Below are 21219 nucleotides of genomic sequence, written 5' to 3' on the forward strand. Positions count from 1 at the left end.
CACATCTAATTCCCTCCACACTTTCTTTTGGAATTAAGGTTATTTTTTTTTTATTATAAACATTTTTTTTTATTTTGTAGTTGGAATAGCATAACAGCATAATGTAGCATTACATTAAATCATATTAGAACAGTACAATAGAGTATTATAACATCATAACGTGCAGTACGGTACAGAAGAAGAGTGTAGTTCAGTATATTATAGTACATAGATCATTTATCAGCAGTTAGTAAATTAGAGTGAGTCATCAGTTACAGATAGACAATAACATCTCAAAAATGTATGATTTATATATAAACTGTGTTGTAGTATAATTAGAGTCTGCGCAATGGGAAAGTCAATGAGTGTTGTACTCTTCGCCATGGCATTTACAGGACCTAATAGGTAGCCAAAGCGAGGGTAGTCCTTAGAGAAGAAATTGGGGAACGTCTGGTGTAACCAGAAGGCCAGCATGGGCCACCACCAGAGTGTATAATTGTGTCACTGTTGAGATGATTTACTTGAAGGATATTGTTCTATGTTGAGGACGTTCTTTATCATGATATAACCGCACCTTACTTCTTAGCTGAGGTATCTTAACTTAGCTAAACTAAACTAAACTAAAAGAAAAAGAAAATAGAGAGCTTAACGTGCTCTAATATTCAAATATTTGACTGTAGTTGAATGGTTGGGTTTAAGTTGTGTTTTGGTAGTCTATTTCTTCAATGGAAGTGGGTCAGAGACTTTTAGTTAATGATGCTGTAGAGCAGCCTTTCTCAACCTTTTTTAGGCTGAGGAACCCCTAAAAATTTTTTTAAATCTCGGGGAACCCCTGCATGAAAATGATGCCGAGAAGCATCGCCATTATGACTGCAAACTTAAAACGTTTAACAATTTGCATTCTATCACCACTAATGTCATATAAATTATGTACAAACAGTATAAGAATAAAAAAAAAAATTACCTTACCTCACTAGTGTGAAACCTGTGCTTGCTTGTTCTTGCACAAAGCATCAATTCGTGGTCGAACCTTGGATATGCAAACACGCATTTCATCTTCAACGGAAAGAAGTCTATTTCTGGCCTTACTTTTGATGCATGTCAGACAGGAGAAAGCTTGCTCACACATGTAAGATGTTGAGAATTGAAGCAAAATGTTCACTGCCTTTGTATGAATTTCAGGATACTCCTCTTTTATAGAAATCCAGAACTTGTCTAGTGGCAGCTCAGTGAATCTCAACTTTAGCGTACGATCACATCGTAACTCACAAAATTCCTCCTCTTCTCTCAAAGAAAAGTTCACAGGATGAGCACACTCTTCAGAAAAGGGGTCTCTCACCCAGTCATACTGTTGTGTTGAGAGTGAAGGAAAGTAATGTTCCATTTTGTTCTGCAAGTCTTCCAGATGTTTTTCAATAAGATTAGAAACTTGATGATATCCTTCTTCACTTTCAAGTCCACTCAGCAGTGGAAACATTTTCAGATTTCCATTAGCAACATGATTTTTCCAAAGACTCAGTTTCCTTTGAAACCCAAGAATTTTGTCACTTGAAGTCAGAATGTTTTCCCTTGGCCCTTGAAGGGACTTATTCAAGTGGTTCAGGTGCTGAAAAATGTCTGCCAAGTAGGCCAGTTTTTGAAGCCACTCTCCATCCTCAAAACACCCAGAAAAATGTGCGTTGCTAATTTGCTGAAAGTATTCTTGCAATTCACTTTTAAGCTCAAATACCCGGTTGAGAACTCTTCCTCTGCTTAGCCACCTTATTTCAGTATGAAGCAGGAGATTTACATGTTCTTTGTCCATGTCTTCACACAGTTTTTTAAACATTCTTGAATGAAGTGGTCTTTGTTTTATAAAGTTAACCATTTTTGTGACATCATCCAGTACTTTTTTCATTTCTTCTCCAAGAGATTTTGACACCAGGACCTCCCTGTGAAGAAAGCAGTGTGTTGTGACAACACTCAGATTTTCCTTCCTGACAAGTGAAGCAAACCCTCTCATTGAGCCAACCATTGATGGTGCGCCGTCTGTACATATTCCAACACAGTTTGTCCAAGACAGACCTTTTTCTTCTAGATAAGAAGTTAAAATATTAAATATATCTTGGCCTTTACTCGTTTCAGGCAGCTCTTTGCAGCAGAAAAAGTTTTCTTGAATTTCTCCATCATTTACAAACCTTACAAATGACATAATATGGCACTTACTGGTGATATCTGTGGATTCATCCACCTGCATAGCAAAGCTGCTAGTTTTCAGCTGACTAGACAGCACTTCCTCAGCATCACGTGACATGTCATCGATGCGCCGACTTATCGTGCTGTCTGACAGTGGAACCTTTTCAATTTCTCGTGCAGCATCTTCACCAAGCATTTTGCTCACTATAATTTTACATGCTGGCATAATGACATTCTCTGCAATGGTGTGACTTTTTCTTTTCTGGGCAAGAAGCTCTGCCACCAAGTAACTTGCTTCCTGCGCCTTTTCACTCACTGTGACTTTCTTAACAAAGGCTTGACTCTGCTTGCTTTGAGACTGCAATAGCCGTTTAAAATATGCTGTAGTTTTGCTTGTCAAATGGCTATGATGGGTAGTAAAGTGGCTCTTCAGTTTTGCTGGAACCATTGCAGCATTGGCAAGTTTTTTGCCACAGACTATGCACCATGGAACAGGGCAGGTTGGATCACCAATCCAAGTAAATCCTAGTGATAGGTAGCTTTCATTATAAAGACGGACTTTTTTGCTGTCCTTGTTTTCACAGTGTACTGCTGCTTCATCATCAGAAGCCTGATCAGTGCTTTCTGTACTAGGCCCAGGCCTACTGTCACCTTCCTCCATCTCACACCTCTTCCTCACAAAGCGCCACATTGGTCCCCCACTCATCCTTTTCAAGATTTTCAAGAAAATCTAAACATAAAACAGAAGGAAATAGTGGAAGTATAAACAAAGATGTCCACTAAATCCACTTAATGTTTCATCCTAACTTACTAGAAATGACATCAGGCTACCCAGAGATGATCCCTGCATGAAACGCAGGAATCACCCTCATATATGCAATGCACAAATCTACTTCCATGCAGCTATTATCAACCATATGAAATGAAGTAATTACCCCATGTAATATGTTGTGAGATAATTGGTACATTTGCTATGGGGGTTGAATGTAGCGTTTTATATGTGGGGTTGCTGCACATATAAATTGCTCCAATCTACTACCATAGCAAATGCAGTAATTATCTCACATAATAAGTGCATTAATCACCCCCGTATACAAGTGGCAATCTCCCCACATATAAATTGACCCAATCTACTACCATAGCAAATCCAGTAATCATCTCACATAGTAAGTGCATTAATCACCCCCGTATACAAGTGGCAATCACCCCACATATAAATTGACCCAATCTACTACCATAGCAAATGCAGTAATCATCTCACATAATAAGTGCATTAATCACCCCCGTATACAAGTGGCAATCACCCCATATATAAATTGCCCCAATCTACTAACATAGCAAATGCAATAATCATCTCACATAATAAATGCATTTCTCACCCCCAAATACAATGTGGCAATCACCCCAAGTATAACCCCAAGTAACCAAACAGGCATAGAGGTGTAGGCTGGAATAGGACCCCCCAATATAAGTAACTAAACAGGCATATAGATGTAGGCTGGAACAGGGACCCCCAATATAACAGGCATAGAGGTGCAGGCTGGAACAGGGACCCCCAATATAACAGGCATAGAGGTGCAGGCTGGAACAGGGACCCCCAATATAACAGGCATAGAGGTGCAGGCTGGAACAGGGACCACCAATATAACAGGCAGAGATGTAGGTTGGAACAGGGACCCCCAATATAACAGGCATAGAGGTGCAGGCTGGAACAGGGACCCCCAATATAACAGGCATAGAGGTGCAGGCTGGAACAGGGACCACCAATATAACAGGCAGAGATGTAGGTTGGAACAGGGACCCCCAATATAACAGGCATAGAGGTGCAGGCTGGAACAGGGACCCCCAATATAACAGGCATAGAGGTGCAGGCTGGAACAGGGACCCCCAATATAACAGGCATAGAGGTGCAGGCTGGAACAGGGACCACCAATATAACAGGCAGAGTTGTAGGTTGGAACAGGGACCCCCAATATAACAGGCATAGAGGTGCAGGCTGGAACAGGGACCCCCAATATAACAGGCATAGAGGTGCAGGCTGGAACAGGGACCACCAAAATAACAGGCAGAGATGTAGGTTGGAACAGGGACCCCCAATATAACAGGCATGGAGGTGCAGGCTGGAACAGGGACCCCCATTGTCTGTCTCTCCGTAGCGTAGTGACTGGCATTGTCTCTGGCTCTCGGCTCTGTGAGGCCTCTGTGTTTGTGTCTGCTAATCAGAAACATGTCAGCAGAGTAACTTGTAGTAGAAGGAATTCAGTCATCTGAATTTTACATGCGCCGGGACTGTCCCAGTAACACTGAAAGCTGCAGCCAGGGGTGGGGGCGCCAGGCTTGCTGTCACCTTTCGTACAGGTTTCTGGCTGGCTACAGTACACACTCGGGGCGTAGCTAAGGATCTGGGGGCCCCTCTGTGCAAGTCGCACCTTCTGCATCCCTTATTTCTAAGCGTGTGGGTGGGGAAAGTAACAGGCCCCCAGTCAGCCATCCACAAAAGCGCATGCTGCACAGGCCCAATATACTCACCGGGTGAATGCCCTCGATGCGTCTCCTCAGCCGTCTCTTTCACCGCCTCCTCTCTCGCTCAGGCTCGTCTTCCGCGCGTCCACTACGCTCACTGCTTCCGCATCAGTGAAGGGCGCGAAGACTGCCCAATAAGAAAGCGGCGTGATGCGGCACGGATTGAATCAATCCGCCGGTCGCATCAGTGGGACTATTTTGTCCCACGGAAGGAGAAAGCGGGACAAATTTGTCCCGCAGAAGTACCAAAATGCCGCGGAACCCCTGAGGGGTTCTCACGGAACCCCAGGGTTCCGCGGAACCCCGGTTGAGGAACGCTGCTGTAGAGTGTGAGGTGGAGGTGGAATTAAGGTTATTAATGCACTGTTATTTAAGCATGAGAATGTAGACTCTTCTTCCGAGTTAACCATCCAACAAAAAAGCTTCGATATTTCAGCTTCGAATGTTTTATAAAATTCTATACAAAATACATCGGGACCCGGACTTTTACCTACTTTACATTTATGTAACGCCATTAAAAATTCTTCCTCACTTATCGGTTTCTCAAGTTCCAATTTTTCTTCCACTGATAACTTCTCAGTTTCAATATTACTTAAAAAGGCTGCAGGCGTCTCTTGGGGCTTCTCAAGGTTATAGAGATTGGTGTAAAATTCCGTAAAGACACCACCTATCTCTTCATTTGTACTCCTTACCATGCCATCTTTATCCATAATCCTCCTAATCGTGATGTTTTTCTTGTTACCCCTATGGATATCAGCTAAAATTTTCCCTGCTTTATTTCTCCCTTTTATTAATTTATTTTTTGTCTCCTTGTATTCTACACCACACTTATCGAGCAGGTCATTCAGTTCTGTTCTGACCCGTGTCAGGCTAGCTAATGACAAACTACATAATTGCATCTTATGTTTCTGTTCTGCAGTTCTTAATTCTTTTAATAATTCATTATTTTTTTTGCTTTGATTCTTTTCGACCTTACTGCTAATTCTATCAAAGCTCCTCTCATCACACACTTAAAAGAGTCCCATACCATGCATGGCTTGATTTCATCCAATACATTGAATTCAATAAATTCCTTTATTTCATCTGCTATTTCATTTTTGACAATTTCCTCTTTTAAGAGATCAGGATTTAATCTCCATCCTCTTCTATTTAGGCCTATTGCTGATGTTTTAAGTGTCACGATTACTTGTGCATGATCAGAATATGTAAACTGTCCAATCTTTACTTCCTCAACTGAGTCTATTTGTGATTGAGTGATGAATATATAATCAATCCGGGAGTATGATTTATTTACCTTGGAGAAGAAGGTGTAGTCTCTTTCTCCAGCATGTTTTATTCTCCAGATTTTAAGCAGAGATAGATTATTCATCAGGGTATTCAGCCGGGTCTCCGATTTTCCTACTGCATGAATATGGCCTCGGGAAGAATCCCAGAAGGTATCCAAAACTAGATTAAAATCCCCCCCTATAATGATTCTCCCTTTAGCCACTTCTATTACTTTTTCAAAAAATTGAAGAGCAAAATCTACTTGCTTCTCATTAGGGGCGTAGGCATTGGCGATTGTTATCCACTGATCATTCAGTTTCCCTATTATTATTAACTCTCGCGCAGAGTCGTCAGTGATGATCTTTTCTATTATTACTGGGGTCTTCGTGTTTATCAAAATCGCTACACCGCATGTTTTCTTTTTTTTTTTCTATTGTTATTGCATATCCAATTATATCTTTTATCAAGCATTTTGGGTGTTCTCCCCGTTTGGAAATGCATTTCCTGCAGTAAGGGCCCGTTCAGATCACAAATGCGGATGGCCATGCGTGCGGAACGCGTGCGGACCGCAACGCGTACGAACGCATGGCCATCCGCGTTTGTGTGCGTTGCGTGGCTGATCCCATCACTGAAAAGTGAATGGGACAGCCACGCGTTTTAGCAAAATCTGCGTGCAGCATGCGTTCCCGGACCGCACAGGTCCGGAACGCATGCAGTGTGAACATCAGACATTGCACTCTATGCAATGTCTGATGTCGTGCGTATCGGCCACCTGCACGCGTTTCCAAAACGCGGCTGGAAACGCGTGCAGTGTGAACGGGCCCTAAGGCTATATCTATTTTATTTCTTAATAAATCAGAAACAATTCTGCTCCTCTTAGTCCCTACTCCCTACATTAGCTCCATTAACATTTATTGTTAAAATTTTTAATGACTCCATTTTATTAGTTTCAAAGTATTAAAAACAATCCACTGACCTTTCCATACCCCTGCAACTAGACCAACCTCGACAGAAGGTTTATCCCAACAAAATTTTCCCCTTTCCCGATCCCTATCACCCATATCCGCATTCATCTCCATACAAACTAATGAGCCAAGTTCCAATGGACGGGTACTGGGACCCATCCGTTCCAGGAACTTTTCCGAAAAATGTCTCCAAAGAAAGAGGGTATCTCCTTTTTTTGAGAAATAATTGCATATCTTCCACTGCCGTGTGTGGATTTGTTTTTGTGTGCTGCTTTCCCTCAGGTGGTCATCCCATTGCAGTTTGGGCTTTGTAATCATGTGCCTTCGTAAGGTAGTTGTCCCTACGCGGGTCTTAGTCTTTTCCACGGCTTAATTTTTGGTGGAAGAGAGTACAGATGGCATTGCTCTCATCTGAGGCAGACACACAAAACAATTTCCACACTTCTGAGCTGTGGGGTGATGGCACTTTGGTGGTGGCGGCCGACTGAGTGTTAAGTGGGATGCCAGAATCAGAGCAGGATATGTCACGCTTCTATGCGGAAGCTGAGAAAGATGAGGTGTTCTGTGTTAAATAGTCAACTACGTCCTGACAATATTGGGGGTTGATGGCACGTGCTTTCTTCTGGTTCTGAACGCTGTACTTTGGTCGTGGGCCGCACGAAATCATGACAGCGCGACCTCGAACAGACCTGCCAGGTGGCCTGCCTCTGCCTTTTGTTTTGTCCATATTGGGGGTATGAAGTATGCACTGACTTGACTAATACAATGTGCAGTCAGTCACACAGGTGCAGTTAACAGGTATGCATGGAGTGGTATATCACACTGCATGCGCTCAAGTAGGTAGGTGGGTGCACTGTGAACAACAGCTAGTAGGTATATGCAGTACTGGGTATTACAATGTGCACCTGTCACACACACAGGTAGTCACTGAATGTGCTAGGCCTGGCAGTGGCACACACACAGTATGGATTATCAAGGCTGTCTATGCAACACAAGTGTCAGTGGGACACAGAAAAAAAAATAGATCACAAGAACTCTCAAAAGAGCTATTGTGGAGTGATATTTTAGCAATAGTAATCAGCAAGGAGCAAGCTAAGAAGCCTACAAGAGCTTAACTAATCTTTCCCTTTGAGAGAGTCTGCACTGCATCAGCTGTCCCTTCTCTATTTACTGCAGGCACACGAGTGAGTATAATGGCCGGTGGGGCCTGCCTTTTATAAAGGGGGGGGGAGTGTCTCCAGGAGGGAGTGTAGCCTGATTGGCTACAATGTGCCTGCTGACTGTGATGTAGAGGGTCAAAGTTGACCCTAATGGTGCACTATGGGGGCGAACCTAACTACTGGAAAACTTCCCGGTTCTCCGCGATCACAAACCACGGAAGTTCGCTCTAACTGCAAATTGTTTGCTATTGTTACCAACCCAATGACAATGGAGGTTGGAAAACCTGACAAGATTTATTTTGCTAAACCATTTGCAAAAGTGGCATAGTTTCTAATTTGCAATGCCTTTTAGGTTTGCAAACTATGGAAAAGAAAGACGTTTTGAATCAGGAGGATACCATTTATTGTCTAACTTAGAAAACAAGGAGTAACCTTTCAGCTATGACACCTTCCTCAGACTGATTACTGTATACTGACAACTAGAACACACAGCGTATATACACTGGACAGTACAAAGGAGATGCATTGTTCTGCAACTATAAATAAATGGCATTGGATGCCTCAATTACAACATCATGAGAGTCTAGCTAGCCTCCCTGTGAGATCCTCATGATGTTGTAATTAAGGCACCCAATAACATATTTATGGTTGCAGAACAATGGATCTTCTTTTTAATGTCCATTGTGTACAAGCTGTGTTTTAAATGCTGCCAGCCCAGTATATAGGAATCAGTCTGAGTAAGGCTTCATAGCTGAAGGCTCACTCCTTTTTTTCTAAGTTAGCCAATTAATGGAATCATCCCGATTCAAAACTTCTTTTACGGATGGCTAACATGGTACAATACTCCACTGCCGTCAAACTATGGAACTTTGTTATATTATTAATATAAATAGGATTTTTTTTGGGGGGGGGGGGGGGGGCATGTTGAAGGAAAACTAAAGTTTCTGTTTAACAGTTTGAATGTAAATTGAAACTTTTCTGGGCCTTCACATTTACTAGAAAATAGGTCCTTTCTAAAATGAGACATTAAAAAAAGGTCTTAGTTGTTGCCAGTTTCATGCATTTTCCCTTTGGTTCACTTTCTTTCCTTCAAGGGCTGTTTGGGGGTCATCTACAAATACCAATAGGGCCACACTTCTAGATTTCTTTCTTGTGTGGCTTCCATTGTGCTAAGCATCAAATCCCAGAAACACACCTTCCCTAGCCTCAACCCCCCCTTAGTGACAACAATTTGGGAAAGGTGGAGTGGGGCTTGTCGCATTCTCAGGAGTTGCATCTTAGAGAGGAAGCCACGCATGAGTGATTGTCAGGTAAGTGACAATGCAGCCTGGCAGTCCTTTTCAGAAGATCAGGTGGATTTAGTGCCATGATCTCCTAAAGTTAAATATCGGCAATCGGTCGCCCTAGCCGTTCATTTGGGTGCCCGATGTGAGTAGTAGCTGACTGATTATTACATAGAATCTGATGGTTGTAGCCAATTTTAAACGATCTGCTACAACTATCGGAACTTGGCTGCCTAAAATTATCAGTTAGGCACTTTGAGTGGTAGGGGGAGTTAAGGATTGGCCTTAGATGGAAGGGGGGGGGGGGGTTAAGGGTGGGTACCTCCAGGGGGAATCATGACATTTGGGTGCCTACGGCTAATGGACTATTTGGGTGAATCATAGGTGCATCATAATTGCTAATGCAAAAAATCGGCTATTGGGCACCAACATAAGAAATTTGGGTCCAGGCTCGTCCTACGGAATTTTTTGTGTATTGAGAACGAACATTTTGAAAATGATCATTTTGAAATCCTGACAATTATGTTTTAAAATATTTTAAATGTTTTATTTATCATTTTGAAATACGTTTTGAGAATTATTTTCTAAATTATAGTTATATTTTGCAAATTTTGAAATGTATTTTAGAACTGTATTTTTTTATATTTGCGTACTTTGCAACATAGAAAGGGGGTTTTATGTTAGGGGTCAGGAAGGGGTTGTTTTGGGTTAGGCACCACAAGGGGGAGGTCTTAGGGTTAGGCATCAGTAGAGGGAGGGTTCGGAGTGAGAGTAGGGTTAGGGTTAGTTGCAGTAAAATATTGTTAATATTTACAAAATGTTTTTGTGTCCTCATTAGGACTGTAAATATTTTCTCGTTTTCATTGTTTTAGACAATATTTTGTAATTTTGGATACTCCCTGTGCCCTTTTTAATACAGTTATTTTAACATATTTATTATTCTGTCTCAGGTAAAGAGGAAGAAATGAGAAAAAAAAATATTATAGACAATATTTTAAAAGGTCGGCTATAACCCGCACCCTTTTTTTCTAGGCGCTTTTTTCTAGGATAGGGTAGTTAGGGTTAAGAGCCTTAACTGGAGGGTTAAGGTTAGGATAGGTGCTGGGAAAACCGGTATTTTACTCATAGCAGCTTATCCTGGTGCCCCAGTGATGCAGTGTCGCAATAATACGTACCACTTTTCAGAGCCCTTCAAGCACTTATAGCTGACTCACAATATTTGCAAGAAGTTAAAGGTGGCCCCACAATATCGGCAAGAAGTCATGGAAGGCTACCAGTATTCAACCAGCAGTCAAAGATTTTGACAATCTATGTCAAAGGTGATCCCTGTTTTGATCAGTGGTTTGAAAATACTACAAACTGAAGGCATACTGTAACTGAAAAATGTAACACATTTTGGGGGAAGTTTGGACAACAGGGCACTGGCAGAAAACACACTGATCAACAGTGAAAAGTTAGGGCACTGAACCTTGTCACGCTATATTTGACTTCTGTGGCACCACTCCCTTTTTTTCTGCACTCAACCTTCCCCCATCACTTTCCTCCAAGGCCCACTTGGTTGTGATTGTCTCCAAACCAAATGGTCTAAGTCCCCCCATCGCTCTAGCTCTCTCTGTTGCTAGCTGTCTGATTAATGCTACTTCCTACAGTCAGATTAGTGAGCAGAACATATCAGATCCTGGGATTCAGTACCATATAGACAGCATCCATTGAGGTGGTTAATGTTTAACTAAATAAAGCAGTGATAACATACATCACTGCTGTAAAGCAATTAAGCAATATTATTTGCCAGTTGACAGCACTTTGCCTCACCTGAGAACTTGTGAAGATGTAAATAAGAATAAGTGAATCAGTTAACAATATATCCCCTTTCACTTCAGGCAGCGGCAGATGTCCATCTGTCTATGCAGCGCAAAGTACTTACTATAAACTCTGATTTTGCCACCACTATTCTATATGGATGACAAACAGATTCAGAAATTGCATCATTTTTAATTTTCAAGAGCAAGCAACAATTAGCAGCCAAGATGCCAGAATTTGAGGAGCCTGAGATTGCTACCTTTAAAATCTGGGACTATGTTGTGTTTGCGGCCCTCCTGGTTGTGTCAGCAGGCATTGGAGTCTTCTTTGCCATTAAAGAAAGGAGAAATAAAACATCCCGTGAGTTCCTGATTGGTGGCAGACAAATGACATGTGGACCCGTGGCTTTGTCACTGACTGCAAGCTTTATGTCTGCTATTACTGTTTTGGGGGCTCCTGCAGAAGTCGTTCGTTTTGGAGCACACTATCTATTTTTCCTTATTGCCTACACATGTGTAATCACTATTTCTGCTGAACTGTTTATCCCAGTCTTCTACAGGTCTGGAGTTACTAGCACTTATGAGGTAAGAAATATGCACATAAACTTTAGATACTAAATAGCAACTTACTAAAAAGTGGGACATGTTTAGACACAACAACCATCAGGACAGAACAGTTAGTAATCCACTATTGGATTAAGTTTGCGTCTTGGGAGATCCACGTGTAGCAAGAAGGATATGGAGATTTATTTTATTTACATGCGTTGTTAACTGATCTTTTGTTTTATACTTACATAAGGAGTTTTAATTAACAGTTTTAAAGGACCACTGCTACTAAAAATAAAAAAAACTATACACTTAAGAAGTACCGTATTTTTCGGCATATAAGACACTTTTGTTCATCCAAAAATGGGGAAAAAAAGACCCTGCGTCTTATATGCCAAATACAGGGAGTCTCTGACTTATGAACGTCTTCCGATATGAACCGCGGACCTGCTGCAATGTCATGAACTCCCTATACTATGCCCTTGTGCCCTCTTCCACTCCCCTCATGTCTCCTGGAAAAAGAGGACATAGTAGGACAAAAGGGGAGACACAGGGGGTGCAAAGGAGGACACAAGGGGACAGAACCATAGGAGGACACGGGGAGTGGAGGAGACACATGGGGGGACAGAAGGGGACAGGAGGACACAGGAGGAAAATACTTGGGAGAGAACAGCTACAAAAAGCTCCTGGACCATGGATGCAACAGATTTAGTATATATTTTTCCCTGGTTTCTGCCCTCTAAACCTAGGTGCATCTTATAGTCCGAAGTGTCTTATATGCCCAAAAATATGGTACATTTCTCACAGATTAAAATGTTTATTAAATTACTTTTGTTCTGCGTTGCTGTCACTTACATTAGGCAGTAAAAATCTGACAAATCTATCAGGGGATGGCCTAGTTCATCACATCATGGAGGATCCTCAAGATTTACTGTAGAAAAGCATTCCCTGGAAAGGGGCTATACTCACTTACACATTGTTTTGGCAGTTGGACTGAGTAATTGCTGTTCAGTAAGTGCTTTTGAAAATATCCCATGTGAAAATGGATTCTATTGTGACAGCGACCTCGGAAAAAGTAATTGGTAGTGAATTTTTACTCTGGAACTAATGAACTTTTTATACATATGCACAATCATGCATTTTGAATTTTATGCTTTTTCCCAGAGGGTGGTCTTTAAAAAAAAACAACAAAAAAAAAAAAAAATGTCACTACCATTTTTAATCATTTCAGCTGACTCTGAGCTAGCCTGTACATCGGTACTTTGTGTTTGCAATTTGCCCCTCTCCAACCCTTTTCATTCCTGTGCAAATGTTATCAGCATTTTAGCAACCAGGAGAGGGAACAATTAAGAAGGTGTAGGAATGTTTTTTCAAACAAATTGGGAATAGCACACATTGCAACTAATGTACTATAAGTAAAAGCACCAAGTAACAAAGAAACAATACTTATTTTACATATGGTGCTGGCATGCCAATGTCTTAAAACACAAAAATCAGTAATGCAGCATGTAAATTACATTCCACTTTTGTTTATAAAATTTTATAAATACATTTTAAAAAAATCAACTACCTTGGTTCAAATCGACACATTTCAAGGATTTTGTTGAACATTATTAACATTTCTTACCATGATATATGAGTACAGAAAATGAACCCCCCACCCCAGATCCTCCCTGATAGCACAATGCATAGTGGGTGTGTTTTGCTGATAACAGTTACTGTATTTTTCAGACTATTATGCTAGGTACACACCATACAATTTTCTGTTCGATTCGTCTGTTAGCTTTTTTTCCATGTTGTAGGTAAATCTATCTGGCAAGTAAATCTAAGAGAAAATCTAACAGAAAATTGTATGGTGTGTACCTAGCATAAGACGCTCCTGACCATAAGATGCACCTAGGTTTAGAGGACAAAAAACACTGGAAATATATATATATATATATATATATATATATATATATATATATATATATATATATATATATATACATACATACATACATACATACATACATACATACATACTAAAACCTGGTGCATCCATGGTAAAGTGGCATCTTGTGGATTATGCCCCCTTTATACCTCATGCCCCCTTGTACCTTTTGTGTCCTCCTGTGTCCCCCATGTGTCATCCTCTATGCCCCTTTGCGTCCCCCTCTATGCCCCTTTGTGTCCCTGTGTGTCCTCTGTTTGTCCCTGTGTCCTCCTCTGCATAGGCACAGTACAGGGAGTCCCCAACATTGCGGTGGGTTGGAGGTTCGTATTGGCAGGCATTCACAAGTCAGGAACTCCCTGCATTTGAACTATAAGATGCAGTGACTTTTTCCCCCACTTTTGGGGGAGAAAAAGGGAATCTTATAGTCCAATTCTCCTGCCTTTGGGCAGCAAAATACTCATGCAGAAATATAGGGTCTGACTAGACAGTAGTGTTGATTAATTTCCGCAATTATGACTGATCAAAATTATTATTTAGTGGGTAATTTAGATTTTACGCAATTTTGTATAATTTTTTGTGCCATGTATTGAGGTCTGTGGGGCATAAGAAAAACACATTTTCACGTGTGAGATATGTGAAATGGCATAGCTACATTAACCCTTTCCAATCCATTTTTGCAATCACCCCCCCAAAAGGTCTCCACCTCCTTAGTCTAAAGCATCAGTGGAAGGGGGCGGGGACAGCTCCAGGTCATGTGCTGTAGCTCTGCTCCATTACATGCGTGACAGGGTCATTTTGTTTTTACGTGGCACTGTGTGATGCTGGACAGGGTCAAATTGTTGGACTTTGTCCAACACTTTGATCCACATATGTTGACGTTGTGCTAGACTAAATCCAGCAATGGCGCCCCTGGTGACAGCCTGAATGCGCCCAGGCAATATTTACATAATGGGGCACAGTGGCGGAGGATGGGGCTGGGAGTGATCAATGTCAGACATAGTCAGACACTTTGATCTGAAGAGGTTGACACAATACCTAACTTTGGCCATTTTTCCAGTGTCGGACTAGGTCCTACATTAGACCTATGCAGAAAAAAAAACGTCAAGGACAGACATTCCTGACATAAAAGCAGAAAGGGTTAAAGTCCATGGGCATACATTTTGCAATTTCACATAACAATTTTGCATTGTAATTCCACATTTCACATCAACATTACTACCATGCAAAATTCAAGCTCATCACTACTGGGCAGTCAGTACTTTATAGAGAGAGCACAAAGTACACTCATTTTATGAGGATGAAAAATTGAGCTAACGTTGCAAGGCGAAATAGAAAATGCATTTTCAACTACCATAAACTGTAAAAGGTTTTAGTGCCACTAAGCTATGCCACAGCAATTATTAAAAGAGGGAAGAATATGACATTAAGTATAAACACAGCAACCAAAAAAAGAGAATATTGATAGTAAAAGATAGTATTAATAATGCGCTAAGCTAACTTTTACCTGATCTGCTGATTATAAATATGACTGCAGATCTCAATTAGCATACCAGTCACTACTTAATAAGCATACTTTTAGCCATAGACCCTGAGCAAACATGCAACAGATCAGATGTTTCTGACGTTATTGTCAAATCTGACAAAATTAGCTTCATGCTTGTTTCTAGTGTGACTCAGACACTACTGCAGCCAAATAGATCAGAAGGGCTGCCAGGCAACTGGTATTGTTTGAAAGAAAATAAATATATGGCAACCTCCATCCTCTTCTCACTTCAGTTGTCCTTTAACCATTTTAGCCTTTTGAACATTACTGTAACATCCAAAAGGCTGCTGCTGCTTGTGCGCCCGCGCGCTCCCATGCCACCCCCGTTAGCCCAGAGATCAATAATTGGGAACATAGCTCCCATTCATTGATCCAAGTCCCCGTGAGAAAGATCAACAGCTTCTTATGAGAAACTGCGGTCTTCCTGATAAAAAAATAATAATAATAATCACGTCCTTATACTTCCTAAAAGTGAGAGTACTCGGTTGCAGGTTGGAATAAAAAAAAAAAATTACTGTAGCCATCTTGTGGCCAAATAGTAAAATTGCATGTACATACATTTTTTTTCACACAAAACACAATAAATTACATTTCAAATTAACCATTTACCTCCCACACCCAAAAAAAAAACCCAAATACATTTTTTAACTAAAACAAAATAAAAAAAAATAATTAAAAAAACAAAACAAAAAAATGAATAGTTACCTAAGGGTCTGAACTTTAATATGCATGTCAAGATGGTATATTACTCATCTTTTTTAACCACTTCAGGATCACATGTGAATGATCTATAGCTTGTTTTTTTCACCACAAATTAAGCTTTTCATGGGTGATATTTTATTTTAGTAATAATGTTATTCTCTATGCATTTTAAAGGGAAAAAAAGGAAAAAAATGAAAAAATACACTATTTCTATATTTCCAACCACTGTAGTTTTAAAATAGACAAAGATACCATAGACAAAACCAACACATTTTATCCGCCCATTTGTCCCAGTTATCACAACATTTAAATAATGTTCCTAGTACAATGTATGGCAACAATATATTATTTGGAAATAGAGGCACATTTTTTCAGTTTTTTCATTGTACTCTATCAGTAATTAAAAGCCATTATCTGTAAAAGTAACAGTAATATACCATCATGGCATACATAATTAAAAAGCTGAGGTAGCTATTGATGTATTGTCTTTTTAATTATGTCACTTGTGAGGGTTTTTTTTACAAGCGTTTTATTTTGGTGCCGAGTATATGAAAATAACAATTTTATTGCTTTTCATTCAGTTTCTTGCTAAAGAAAATTCACATGACATAGGTTTCAGTTGTCAAATTCCCCAAATTATATTCTCTCGCTTGTCACGGTTAAAATGATACCCTATATACATCATCAGATAGCTTCTTGGGCACACCGCACACTGATAACCACAAGTAGCACCATTGGATTTTTTAAGGCCATTTTTTTGCAACAAAAGTAGTACAGTCATTCTTTCTTAGCAAAGCCCCTGGAGTCTCAGAACATTTGGTACAGATCATAAACTTCACCATTCTTAAAACTAGAGACCCAGGCCTACTCAGATATACATATGTTGTAACATTTGGATTCATGCCTTCTTGCTGAAATTGCACCACAAGTTTGAAAATAGCATTTTTTTTTTACAGTTTTCTTCACTTTGGCAGGAAAAAAAAATCACATGACATAGGCTTCAACAATACTACATCCCAAATTATATTCTCTCACTTGTCACGGTTAAAATGGTACCCTATATACATCATCAGATAGCTTCTTGGGCACACCACACACTGATAACCACAAGTAGCACCAACAACTTTTTCAAGGCCAATTTTCTCCCCAAAGTGTCATTCTTTTTTTAAGTCCGGTACACACTTTTGATTAAGATTGGCTAATCACTGACCAATTGTAACACCTTCCCATGTAATATGAGAGTCAACAAATATTGAATAGTATGAGCAGATTGTGTAGGTAAATGCTGATACTGTAGTATGAGGGTTTACCTACACAATCTGCTCATATTATTCAAGATGCAATAGTAAAATTGGTCAGTGATTGGCCAATCATAATTGAAAGTCTGTACCAGGCTTTAGCAAAGTATACTTAGGGCTTAACAATGTCTCTAAACATACACACATTGGTACTCACCATTGTAGAAGCTGTAGAAAGGTGGAAGTCAGGAGGTCCGAAGGTGTTAGTCAAGGGTCAGAGTTTGGTAGGTCAGCCGTGCCAGAGGTCAGAGGGTAATTTGGCAGCCATGCCAGAGGTCAGAGGGTGGTCGTTAGTTATGCCAGAGGTCAAATTTCAAAGTGTGGTTGTCATCCATGCCAGAGGTCAGAACCGGAGAGTCAAATACAGTTCAATGATACCATAAAAATGTGGGCAGTGAAAGGGTAAACAAAAAAACTAATAATGAAGGACTCATATGTCTCAAAGCGGGGATTAAGGCATAGTGCTGCTTTGGACGGACATTTCGGACAATGATACCTGATGTCCCTTCGAATGCCATTTTTACGACAAACTCTGCACCTTTTTTGGGGGTATGGTTTTGATGCAGTTGGGGGGAGTGGGGCAGGAAAATGATTTCCCTCAAATCTGGCAACATTTACTGCACGAAGTTGGTCTGGGTTTGGGGCAGGTTGTCCATATTCAAAAAGGAGACATTTAATTATCGCTTGCTGGAACTTTAAAAAAGTGGCCCTGTCACCTGATTTTTTGTACAGGACAAAGGCGTTTTGGAGGCACACCTGGAAAAAAATAGAGCCACTTTTTTGTACCAGGCCTTCCTCTTCCTGTTGAGCCTGTATGGTGCCAAAACCTGGTAGAACAAGTCCCATGAACTTGGTGAACTCAACGATGGCCATCGGTTTTACTACTTCCTGAGAACAAGTCCTCACAATTGTTGCTGCCTCGGAGTGGATGGTGGTGAGGGCTAAGACATCTTGCTTATCTCTGAATTTTAAAGTAAGCAGCTCGTTGCTCCGTTGGCTGCAGGTCTCCCTCCTCTTCAGTTTTTTATGAACGACCTCTGATGGCAGGCCTTTGCGATTTGCCCTGACAGTTCTGCAGGCTGGAATCTGGACTGAAAATAAATGTTTGAACAGTGGGACACTTGTGTAAAAATTGTCCATGTAAAGGTGGTAACCCTGGTGGAGTAGAGGGTTGAGGAGGTCCAGTACTATCCTCTCTGTTCTACCCATGTAGGGAGGGCATCCAGGAGGCTGTATTAAGCTGTCCTTCCCTTCATAAATGTTTAATGAATAGACATAGCCACTCCCACTTTCACACAACTTGTACAGTTTAATCCCGTACTGTGACCTTTTGTTGGGTATATATTGTTTGATTGTCAGCCTCCCGTGGAAAGGGATTAAGGATGGCTATTCTTTGCTCTGGCATGTATTTTTCTGCAAAGGTTCTATTTAAATGGTCGATGAAGGGTTTCAATTTAAATAATCGGTCATGGGCTGGGTTGTCAGGTGGGAGGTGGTCTTCATTATTTCTAAAATGCAAGCAGGTTAGCAGCATTTGGTAGCGGCCTCTAGACATTCTGGCTGAATAAATTGGGATGCAGTGGATTGGATCTTTTGTCCAGTACAGATGCTGTTCAGGTAATGGACAAAGGGCAATATTAAAAGTCAATCCCAAAAAAAACTTTCAAATCACGGGTAGTTGCAGGGGTCCAGTGGGAAGCTAACACAGAGGTGGGATGGTCCACTATGCATTGCTGGGCATAGATATTGCTCTGCTCACAGACATACTGCAGAAAGCTCTGGCAAAAAAAAAAATCAAAAAAGTCAATGGGCTGCATGTTGCTGGTGTCCACTAATAGTCCACACCTGGCTGTGAAGGGAGGGAGGTTAGGGGTCTCCATATTATATGCCGACCATTGTGGGTGGCTTAGATCATAGGGTAGCTGGTCCATCGGTGGTACCCTTGCTGGCATGCTCTGCCTTGGCCTGGCAGCCCTCTGGCATTGGGCTGGCATTGCTGGAGGTAGCTATAGTTGACCCTCCTTCAGAAGCAGTGTCAGTGTCACTAATGCCCCTTGCCTGCCCCTCGCTCCTAGATGGCTGAGCTGTGCATGGCCCAGCAGACTCAGAATCACTGTCCGTTGAGACGCTTTCTGACTCGGACTGCAGCCAATCAATATCTGTTGACTCCAAATCATCCTCACATTCGCTGCTGCTGCTGTCACTGTCACGCTCCAGAATGGCGAACACCTCTTGCAAAGAATACACAAAAATACAGCAGAAATAAGTCTGCTGTATAAAAAAAAAAGTAGCAAGGGAGGCTAGGATTAGATCAGGAGTGATCAGAGGTGATCAAGGGTGATCAGGGGTGAATAAAGTCCTGGTATATTTATAAAATCCACCAGGTGGCAGTAAGTTTGCAAGTAAAGAAGATCCAGTTACCTTGCAATCCTCTCAGGAGTGATTACAAGGTAACGGTTTGTAAACCTCACAAATGAATGAGCACTGCTATTGGCTTATAGCAGTGCTCATTCATGGTTACAGGCATCTGATTGGTGATGGGAGTAGTTACTCCCATTCATCAATCCCTCCCAGAGATGACATCAGCTGGTGCGCACGCGTGCACGCGCACGATTGCATGCACACAGCACAACAACGGCAGGGCGTTTAACTACGCCCCTGATCCACTGATTAAGTCAATAGGGGCGTAGTTAAGCGTCTGTGAAATCCAGAAGTGGTTAAATTATAAGCTTGTATATAGTGATGGATGCAAAACTGAAAAAATGCACCTTTATTTCAAAATAAGATATTGGCAACATACATTGTGATAGGGACATAATTTAAATGGTGTAATAACCGGTACAAATGGGCAAATAAAATACGTGGGTTTTAATTATGGTAGCATGTATTATTTTAAAGGAGAGGTCCAAGCTAAAAGAAACATTTAAATCCTCTTACCTGGGGCTTCCTCCTAGCCCTGGCAGCCGTCCTGTGCCCTCGACGCCGCTCTGGTGGCTCCCAGTGTCCTCCACTGCAGAAGCCAACCTCACCAGGTCGGCTTCTGGGTTGGCTTCTTGTGCGCTCCACGGTGCAGGTCACGAGCTCTAGCTGATGTCATCAGGTCTGTACTGCGCAGGCGCAGTAGTTCTGCACCTGTGCTCATGCTTGCTACACAGCCATAGCAGTTAAGGCACCCGTTTTCTTACTGACCTGAGGAAGTGGGAAAGCACTCGCGGAACACGTTGTAAAATTTATGTGCTCGAATAAAAGACCTTTTTCCATAAACTGGTCCAAGGGAACGGGCAAGATCAAAAAGAGGTCAACCACTGGAGGGAATGTTCCTAGTGCCTATTTGATTCTGAAGCTGCTTATTGGTTGCTGCAAGTGGCTTATCTACACAGTGCCTCTTTCGCCCGCATACGCTTTTGAGCCCCACCTCTGGATTTGTGGAGGCCACGGAGGGTGAGTGTGGGTCAGACAGGGGGTACCCTCGCATGGAGATGATTGCGGAGGTGTTTGGTTCTACTTTCTACTCTTGCATATGTGACTTGTGGGTCTGAATAAGGAGATTGGTCCTGACTGTGGGTCTCTCTGCGCAGTATTACTTCATACACAAAGAACGCTCCCAGCCACGAGAGCATGACAGGGAAGTGCGCACAGTCAGACTACGCTGGCTGACCCTGACTAGCCAGAGATAATGGTGCTTCTACTGGAGGATCCAGGAGGCTTTGGATGGCTGCGAGGGAGTGATCTGCGTGGAGGGGGTTGGAGGAAGCCCTTCAGTCTTAAAGATTCATACAAACTCTTTCAGTGAAAAATGCAATGAATTTAGTGTGTACAAGGCATGTCGCCCATTGATGATCGATACCGGATTCCTCTGACCACATTGGCTGGGCCGAGGTGAACAGACATGTCATTAGCCTGCAGCCTAATGAGGTGTTCTATTTCTGTGTGGGGGCTGAGTAGCAGGAGGTAGGTGGGGTAAGTGGAGAGAACATTGCTCTCTACCATTAATCGGCAAAAAAGCTGGCAGAGTTGCCAAAAGTGGTTGGGTGCTGCTGTACA

General features: G+C 41.6%; 2 protein-coding genes across 2 annotated transcripts in view; one reads left to right on the top strand and one right to left on the bottom strand.

The window, feature by feature from the left end:
• Window positions 1-952: 952 nt before the first annotated feature.
• On the bottom strand, window positions 953-2815 carry LOC137537834 (zinc finger BED domain-containing protein 5-like). Its single transcript, XM_068259788.1, has one exon. The coding sequence runs from the start codon at window positions 2813-2815 to the stop codon at window positions 953-955; it is 1863 nt and encodes a 620-aa protein (XP_068115889.1).
• Window positions 2816-11378: 8563 nt separating this feature from the next.
• The window catches only part of SLC5A12 (solute carrier family 5 member 12), a 127497-nt gene continuing 117656 nt past the window's right edge, over window positions 11379-21219 (top strand). The window contains exon 1 of the mRNA XM_068261023.1: window positions 11379-11735. Within this exon, the coding sequence (XP_068117124.1) occupies window positions 11379-11735 (357 nt within the window). The remainder of the gene's footprint in view (window positions 11736-21219) is intronic.

Source organism: Hyperolius riggenbachi, chromosome 11, assembly GCF_040937935.1.
Source record: "Hyperolius riggenbachi isolate aHypRig1 chromosome 11, aHypRig1.pri, whole genome shotgun sequence".
Lineage (NCBI taxonomy): Eukaryota > Metazoa > Chordata > Amphibia > Anura > Hyperoliidae > Hyperolius > Hyperolius riggenbachi.

What these genes read in the sequence shown, in the direction of transcription:
- LOC137537834 (XM_068259788.1), bottom strand. Translation starts at nt 2,815, where the DNA reads ATGGAGGAAGGTGACAGTAGGCCTGGGCCTAGTACAGAAAGCACTGAT.